This window comes from Andrographis paniculata, unplaced genomic scaffold (assembly GCF_009805555.1).
Source record: "Andrographis paniculata isolate CXL003 unplaced genomic scaffold, ASM980555v1 Contig6END, whole genome shotgun sequence".
NCBI classification, from domain to species: domain Eukaryota; kingdom Viridiplantae; phylum Streptophyta; class Magnoliopsida; order Lamiales; family Acanthaceae; genus Andrographis; species Andrographis paniculata.
Genome location: NW_026137606.1, coordinates 35,001 through 44,393, shown reverse-complemented (window position 1 = coordinate 44,393; position 9,393 = coordinate 35,001). Strand labels below are relative to the sequence as shown.

Here is a 9,393-nt window from a genome sequence, read left to right as displayed (position 1 = left end):
CATCTGTAATTCTTCGATTCCTCCATTTACCTTTAGGCGACTTTCAATCAATAACTTTGGGAATCCCATATAGATTATCACTTGGATCAAATCGATTCTTTTTTGAATCTCTATACGGGCAATTCCCTCGGCGCCGGAAGATATTCTCATATTCTTTTGTATATAATTTTGAATAAAATCTCTTATTTTTTGATCTTCTTGTAGACCCTCAGAATAATTTTTTGGTTGTGCAAACCAAACCGAATGATGATTTTGGGTTGTACCAAGCCTGAAACCAAGTGGATTTCTTTTTTGTCCCATACTACTCCACTACTATATACATCATGATATACCATAGTTTTCTTTTCCTATCTAGGGTTTTTCAAAAAATCTATCTCTTCATATTCATCTAAAGATAACTCTTTCACTACAATAGTTATATGACAGGTAGTTCTTTTTATCGCATAACTACGTCCCCGAGCTCGGGACTTGAATTTCTTCACACTAGTACCCTCGTTAACCTCAGCTTTACTAATTAGTAAATTGGCTTCGTCGGAACCCATATTGTAACTAGCATTTGCTGCTGCAGAATAAACCAATTTCAAAATGGGATAACATGCTCTATAGGGCATGAGTTCTAGTATCATAAGTGTTTCCTCGTAGGAACGCCCGCGAATTTGATCAATTACTCTTCTTGCTTTGTCAGCGGATAGAGATACATGTCGACCTAAAGCGCGTACTTCCGTTTTTTTCTTTTTCGATCTTGGGTTTCTTCCCATATAAATAAGCTATCGGTGGAAAGTAACTTCTTACTAGGTCGGTGAATAGCCCTTGTTATGGAGGATATCGTGCTCGGGCCTAGACTCCGACGGCTCATCGCTAGCTCTCTTGGTCTTCGTACTGGGTATCTTCGTTTTCTTCCCGCTTTCTTTCCTAACATTTCTTTTTTCTTACTTGACCAACCATCAGGAGAATCAAAGCCTTAGTGTTGAAGTTCCGACCCTGGGACGCATTATCTTAGGTAGTTCAACAAGGTGCGTTTCAGGTTGGTTTGAGGACCGTTGGTCAAAGAAAGGGTAAGGTCCTGATTCCGGGACGGAGCCGTATGACGCGAGAGTGTCACGTACGGTTTCTTTGAGAAGGGTGTGATACCACCACCTATCAGGCCCGACGAGCGGTCCACGGAGCTGCATCCCTACTCACCTGGTCCATGCACATCGCTCTCTCCAGGAGGTTGGCCGCCTATCCTAGATCTTCCTATTTTCAAGAAGATCCCGGGCTCGATCTGGTTTAGTATCAAGGTGATTCTGTTTTTGTTTCTATATATATGGGTCCGTGCAGCATTTCCACGATATCGTTATGATCAATTAATGAGACTTGGCCGGAAAGTGTTCTTGCCTCTATCATTAGCTCGGGTAGTCGTCGTTTCTGGTGTTTTGGTCACCTTTCAATGGCTCCCTTAATGTTGTGCGAGGAATTGCCCTATTGAGTAATTTCCAGCGGGCTAGTCCCCGAAAATGTCCGTTCGTTTGTCGAAAAAGTTGGGGCAACCAATTCACCTTGTGACTCATTCCTTCGGTCGAGCCTTCTTCTTCATCTGCACCTGAAAAAAGCGGATAGGGAAAGATCACTAAGTCGAAATCTCGGACAGAAAGATCGTAAGTAACATAGCGCAAAAGCACGCGGCGGAGACCCGCAAAGGCTTTCGGAATTGCCTGGGGCTTAGGACCAACGAGCGGTCTTGAGTCTCAACAAAAGACCTGAAAAAGAAATTGGATAGAATCAAAAGATTACACAATTATATGAATTCAGCTCTTAGGAGAGGAAAACTCCAAATCATCATCATGACTATTCGTCGACGCCTATCTCCTCTGTTACGTCTGGCTTTGCTCGAGAAAAGGATCTGCTCTTGCCGTTCGTTAGGGATGAACTCTTCCGAACAGATTTTATCTATCACTTCTGTTCGGGAATATAGGTCCTGCAGGATTGGATATGCTATTTTTTCTCTTTGGAATTCCTCCCCTTATCATCTATCCAAGGGTTGGAACTTCTTTCTTTTTTAATAGAGTTGTTTTCTTTAAAGAGTCGGTCCTGAAGCTGCTGCTGAATAGCGTCCGCTGAGCAGGATGTGGATGATCCTGCTTCCTCTCTCAAGTGTTCCCCGCAAGGTCTTTCGTTTCGCTCGGAGAGGGTTCCCCCAAGGCGGATTGGGGATTCCCATAGAGAATGGGCCAAAAAAAGAACGAAAATAAATAAGGAACTACAAAACCCTTGTATAACACCTGGATCTAAAGATAGGTTATTAAATACACTATATTAAATACACTAAGTAGAATAATAAGATTAAGATTACTACAAAATTGGATTTGATTATTCTTCTACTCGCCCTTTTTTCGCTGTGTGAACAAGGTTTTAGTATGTATTGGCATTCTGGGCAGGTCGCAATAAGTCGCTAGTCGAAGGTTTAGACCAATTCATCACCATCTTGCCCGCTGGAAATTGATGACTGGCTATTATATAAGTGACAGGTGCACGATCTACTTTGCACGTTCCATTCTTCGGTCCTTCGTCTATTGCCTTGGTATAAAAGCCTTGATCCGTCTTCGGCTTCGATTCGTTATGCTCAGAAGCTCCAACAAGCCCTAAAATCTCTTGCCGCCTAAAACTCTGCCAAGAGAGCGCTGCTTTACGTTTGATCCTATGTGCCCAGAGAATGCTATGCGTTCTCCATTTTCGGATCTCGCAAAGAGAGAACGTGTTTTTTCCTCTGACTTTCTCTCTCATTCGAAAAACGAAGAAAGCGGGCTTTGCCCCAGCTACCGCTATCCTTGGGAAACCAAAAGAGCTACCGAAGGAAAGGGATGCAGTCTCTCCCTTGGCCTTTGGAGAGGAGAAGGCAGAGAAGAAAACGTCCTTCGCGCAAGTTTTTTTGCTTCCAGCGCCCTTACTAGTAAAGTGGCTCTTCGACCAAGAGGGCATTCTGTACGGAAGGCCGACCACTACATAAACCGCCATCAGGCCAGGAGAGAAGCAAGCTACCTTTCTTTGATCCACCTTCCCGGGCAGGGAAGAGAACGCAAATGGACCGCGGATGGTGGTCGTGGTAGATTCGAGTCTCTTTTTCGGCGGAGCGAACTCTTCTATCGTCTTGCATTTTCTCTGGTGGGCCCCCCCTTTCCATCGTACTGGAGCGATTCGAGAAGAACGATTAGGGTCATATTCTATCCTTTCTACAATGCCCATAGACGAAGTGCTTCGTTTCAGATCAATTCTTCGCTGCAATCGCTTCGATCCACCCCCTCGGTGAAAAAGAGTAATACGTCCTGAAGAATTCCTACCAGCAGACTTCCCTGTACTCAAAGTGAATTGTCTAAGTGCTCTTCTTTCTCTCATTGTCTATCTCGTAATCATTCGATTCTCAATTCAAGCTAGCTCCTACTCCTCCTTCTCCTTTAGTATCAGATCGTCGTTGGTCCTTATGAAAACACAACTCGATGACTGCCCGCTGATGGCTCAATCATCTACTTACGTAATTTCCAAATCCACTTTGTTAGCAGACAATCTTGGGAACGTATATTGACACAAAATAGTCCGATTTAGGATAGCTCAAGATAACCTAATATTAACTTATTGATATTAGAAAATACAGACTATCTTAGGACACACTAACTATATTTATGTTCAGACAGACAGGTCTAACTATCTATCCCTAATTCGGATAGCTAAACGATCGTTGAAAGGCTTAAGAGAAGCCATGAGGGAATATTTAATACTTACCTAAACCAGACATTTAGATACTAGCTCTCAAACAAGAAGTAGTTAGAAATGTCATAGAAGAACACAACATACAAGCTAAAGAACTGAAAGAGACTTCAAAGAAAGAGAAATGATGGAACTACAAAAGCCTACTTCCACTCGCTCAGAGAAATACTCGCATTTCCAGCCCAGCTTTGAAGAAAAGAAAGAAATAAGGATCGAAGTTTAGACCGCTCACAGGAGTTCTACCTATAGAAAAGATGATCAGAGAGGAGACAACCCATTGTTGATTCCAGCCTAGAAGACTAGTCAAAGGAAGGATCAAGAATGTTCTATATTTCAGGAGCTAGATTAGTTGCCGATAAACAAGTAAGAATTGCCTCAACCAAAATTGTTGGAATTGGACTTAAAAAAGCCATTCAGGTTCGTTATCGATTAGGTATCAGTGGGAACATAAAGATCAAAGAATTAACTAAGTATCAGATCGACCAAATTGAACAAATGATAGGTCAAGATCATGTTGTTCATTGGGAATTGAAGAGGGGAGAACGAGCAGACATCGAACGATTCATTTCTATTTCTTGTTATCGTGGAATTCGTCATCAAGATGGATCGCCCTTACGCGGTCAACGAACTCATACTAATGCTAGGACTTGTCGCAAGCAAATTCGGAAATGAAAGAAGTCTACCGAAAGCCCTTGGTACTTGTCTGATCAATCACACTGATAGCTTCAATAGTTCACTGAAATTGGATTTCTTTTGGTATTTCACCGCTTACTAATCCAGTATACGTATAGTAGGCCTCCTTCGCCACGACATTAGTGGCTTAGCCCTTCGCCCGCCTATCGTATCGGCTCGGCTTCGTCCTAGAAGCTACTGCTTCCGCCTCTGGCGGCATGAGCGATAGCTCATGACTGGTATATGGATCTCTCTATGTAGTGGTCGGCCTTCGCCAGAAGCGACTAGTCGCTTCCCGAATGCCTCGTTACTTTAGTTTAGTATAGTCGTCTTTGTTTTTGCCGCCAACGTAGGCTACTAGGAGAGTAAGCAAGCTAGCTTGCTTGCATTCTAGAAACTATCGCTTCTTTCCTTCCTCTCGCTTTGCTCGTCAATTGCATAGAGCCTTTCCTTCCTTGTCAGGATACAGAATACGGGCTTCGGGTCGCTCAATCGGCGCTAGCCTCGCTCGGGCTTTCTTTCCCAACTCAAAGCAGCCTATAGTGCTCTCTATGGCCGGGGGACCAACCAAAGACCAATATTTCTAGCTGCCAGCTGCCCTTGCCTTGCGGCTCTATAGATAGGGGGGAATAAGGAAGGTCTTAAGCGCTTAATAGCCCTTTATGAGGACAGGTAGTTACTAGGGACTGCTAATAAAGAGCAGCTCAGGGCGATGGATGACCTCAGGACAAGCTAACTCCAACAGCTGATAGCTACACCACTGCAGTGAAAAGACTCCAAAGCCCAGTCAAAAAGTCCCCGGCGAGGAAATCGATCTAAACCCGGCAAGGAAGATAGGTAAGGAAGATAGGTAAGGAAGATAGGTAAGGAAGATAGGTAAGGAAGATAGGCAACGAGGATGCCCTGGCACAGCACACCTGGCACACAAGACACAAGGAAGAAGGGCCAATCCCAATCCTTGAATCCAATTCCAATAAAGGAACTAGTTCACAATGGAGGCAATCGGAGCATCGTACTAGTTCTAAATAAAGGCTAGTTTACAAAGGAGGAAGTCGCCCTTTTCATTATCCTATCTCAAGGAAAGTGTCCAAAAACCCCGGGTTTCCATTTTCACTGGTCGATTTTTTCCCATTCCTTAGGGAAAAGTATTCTTAAGAAAAGGAATTTGTCCATTTTTACGGGGAAGACATCAATTGATCTATGACGAGGATGCCTGGTGCCTTAAGCTGACTCCGCTAATGAACTCAAACGTTTGGGCTTTGTCCTTGCCTCGGATGAATGACTAGTTCACGGAGCCGCCGGAGTTCGAATTCCTTGCTTTCCTATTGCTTTAAAGGAATGGGCCGATATAGAAGTTCACTTTGAGGTCGACTTCGCTCGGATATTTGGTCTTACTCGCTCACCTAGAGAAAGTCGAAATACGAATTTGGTTGAGGAAAGAAGCTCCTGTAGCTTCGGTAGACCAAAGGAAGGCGCTCTAAAGGCAGCTGACTGAAAGCAGTAGTAGTAGTGCTTAAGGCACTTTGAATGCTCGAATTGCCTCGTCAGCCTCAGATTCAACTAGGGCAGAGCAATCTATCGAGTAAAGGTTGTCAACGTAAGTCAAATCGAAATTGTAGCTAAAAAAGCAAGCGTCAAGAAGGCGCCCTCGCATCAGTTCATTAGAAAGCGGGAAAGCAGCAAGACATCATTCTCAAAGGGATGAAACTACTTATTTTTCTAAATAAGCTTGTCCTTCTTTTACCTAAGTTGCTTCGCTAGCCTGCGTCAGATTGCGAGTTTTGACACCATGATAGGCGCTATGTGAATTGCCCTTTCCAAATCAAATGAAAAAAGGACAAACTTACCTGTGACCTCAGAGAAGACCGAAACATCGAATTTCATCTATCAAATAGGACCTTTCTGACCGGGTTGGAAAGAGACTAGCTCAACCCTAGAATAAGGCACTTCCAATTGGGGGGAGTGGTTTGGTTCACTTCCTCCCCTGGCCAGGAACGAACCTGTCCAATATGTGACATGGAGATAAGCACAAGCTAGCCAATAGAATGAAGAAAAACTGCTAACTACGTCGCCTAAGCTGAAACTAAAGCTACGTATTTATTCGACGCAAGGGCAATTCACATAGTGCCTGGCTTTGTTTGTTTTTTCCTCTGTCTTTCTTAGACGGATTGGGAACTATCCAAACTAGGCTTTAAAGAGTGACTTTGGTACCTTCCAATAAAGCTGCCCTTCAGGAAAGCATATATATGGGAAAAAGTAAGGGGCTTTACTTCTAAGAATAGCTGTAACTGGTGTAGCAAGTGTCCGAATCTCTAATCTGAAGCTGGAGCTGACCTTTTGAGAGCTTTAAACCGTAGCGCAACTCTTTCCCTTACACCGGTACCTTTATTGGCTCTTTCTCTGCTCTTTTGAAGCTTACTCCGGGCATTCTGGCATTCCTTCCCTGTCTAGTCCCATAAAGTATGGGTTCTATCTTATTCTATTCCGTTTTCGTTCCGTAGCGCTCTTCCTGAGAAGACGAAGAGACAAAAAGGAGGGAGGAGAGGGTCGTAGCAATTGACGACTGAAAGGAGAGGTGCTTTAGATACTCGACTGAGTTGGAGAGGATATTAGCTCGACTGCAAGGAGAGGAAGGTTTAGCCCGGCAAGAACAACTTTCTCTATTTTTCTTTTTTTGGCGAGTAGCATTGTTTTGAGCAGGAGGGACAAAAGAGAGATACTTTCTATCAGTCAAAAGCAGATACCGCCCCCCCATGCTCCCACGGTCCGCTTACCGAGGAATAGAAAGGAAGGACCCGGGGCCAGAGCAAGTTGGGTTGGGGTAGAGAGCCGTAAGCGCGGTGGGGGGTGACAGAGAAGGTGCTCGTACGGTTCATAGAAGGATATGATAAACTACTTGATTGTTGGGAACTTTGACTCCTCTATATTCGAAATATGCCTCTCTAGGAGCATTACGATCTGCAGCTCAAATGGTCCCTTATGAAGTCTCTATTGGTCTTATTCTTATTGTGCGCCTTGTGAGCGCGTTTGGATCCGCGAAGGCAATCGCTCGGCTCTTCCCCTAACCCAACCCGGGAACGGACCGGAGGGAACCGCAGCATGGGGAATGTCCGCGTCTCGTCGCAAGGCTCATTTTGAGTTGTGGGTCATAGGGCGGGCAGCTTGATCGGCTCCAGGGCCGGGGCACAAGGGTCCTGGTACTATCCAGGTGCGAAGAACCCCGGAGGTGACTGCAATGAGCAGAAATCTCACTCACGGGCCTAAACGACGAGCAAACACTCGAACGTGAGAGCAAGGGATCACCCAACGAATGGACGAGCTCAAAGGGGGGAGTGAGGCAAGAACCATGCTTTCAGAGAAGTGGTGGTCTGAATCTTATCTTCACTGCGAGAATAACTGACCAAGCCGTGCCATAAGCTTTTTAAGAAGGGGTCAGGGGTCATTCGGAAAACGGGACGGGGTCAAGCTTTTAGGTTGGGTGACAGATCGGCCATAGGAGTACGGAGGGATATAAACCAGGGCAACAAAAGTTACGCATACGACGATGCCGCCCGTTTTCATTTCGTGGAAGTCCCCGGCAGAGGAAAGGGCTGTAGGTGATGGCGCGTTCTGCTTCTTCTCTAGAGAGGAGCGCTGAAATCGGTTCGTGCGCGGCAGCTGGTATAGATGAAGAAAGGCGGGCAATCGTATGCTATTCCTAAGGGCCTATTCTAAACTATTCTATTAATAGGTGATAGGCGGAAAAGCGAAATAGGAAAGCGGCCGAGCTGCTTTATCGAGAATGAGAAGGTGTCTTTTTAGCCTTTCCAAATTCGAAAAAAGGATCTCATGTGAAGCATTTTGACTTTTGAAAGCTGGCTACATTCAAGTATAGCCAAATCAAGATGAGACGGGACGGACACTTGGGATGGGAATGGCTCAGCCCACATGCATCATTTGATGAAAGCACAGAAGTCCAGTCGCCTCCTGGAAGTGGTTTGTCAACCACGCTTTCCCTCCCTCAAAACAATGCTCCTCGCCAAATGCCCTTCCTGGGGCTTGCCTTGCCTCAACATCTAAATAAATAAAGGGCGGGCGCCGAAAAAGAAGCAGCCCAGCCTCTTCAAGAAAGCTTAGCTTGGTAGGCGCTGCCTACTCACTCGGACAATGCTCGGAACACGAAAGTGCGCAGTTCCGCCCCCAACTCCTCCTTTATCTCTAACTAAAAGGGTCACAGGCAGCGCCTCGAAAAGCACGGACGAGCCACATGCAGGGAAACTTGCACGTGTGGTTCTGGCCGGCCGGTATACTGTACTAATATGTGTAGGTCCCCGTAATTCGAGTGAGATTGTCATGGCGCAAAAGCAGATATGGTCCGGTATTCCCTTGTTCCCTGTATTGGTTATGTTCTTTATTTCTCGTCTAGCAGAAACTAATCGAGCTCCGTTTGATCTCCCAGAAGCGGAAGCGGAATCAGTTGCAGGCTATAATGTAGAATATGCGCGGGATGCGATCCTTAATAGTTCACCGTTGGCGGAAGCCAATGTCCCGGGGTCCCGGGGACTCATTCTGACTGAAACAAGGGGCGGGTCTTTACCAACTGAAAAAATATTCGGCCAAAAAAGGCCCCTACGCGAGCCTTATTGAAAAGGCCCCTTACTATAGTATTATAGTATAGTATAGTATAGATAGGGTGTTAGCGCTTTAGTTTGATTGCAGGGGCGCGTTAGCGCTTGACTAAGTTGATAGAAAGGGCTTTTCTTGCTTGTTTAGTAAAGTCTCGTTTATAGAAGTAGTGCTAGGGCACTATTCATTCTTCATTCGAAACTAATGAGTGTCCGGTAGGGGGGCTTTCTGCCTTGTTATCAAAAAGTACGTTGGGTAAAGCAAACTCCCTCCTTGGAGGAGCACGGGCTTAGTCAAGTAGAACCGGGTTGCGCTGCTTGATGCTCTGATCGAAAACAAATCAGTGGGGCCATGCCGGTACGACTGAATATGCGT

At 45.3% G+C, this 9,393-nt stretch overlaps 1 protein-coding gene across 1 annotated transcript; it reads right to left on the bottom strand.

Moving 5' to 3' along the window:
• Window positions 1-2,240: 2,240 nt before the first annotated feature.
• Window positions 2,241-3,782, bottom strand: LOC127264275 (60S ribosomal protein L2, mitochondrial). The gene has a single exon (XM_051293718.1). The coding sequence runs from the start codon at window positions 3,370-3,372 to the stop codon at window positions 2,392-2,394; it is 981 nt and encodes a 326-aa protein (XP_051149675.1). The 5' UTR covers window positions 3,373-3,782; the 3' UTR covers window positions 2,241-2,391.
• Window positions 3,783-9,393: the final 5,611 nt, after the last annotated feature.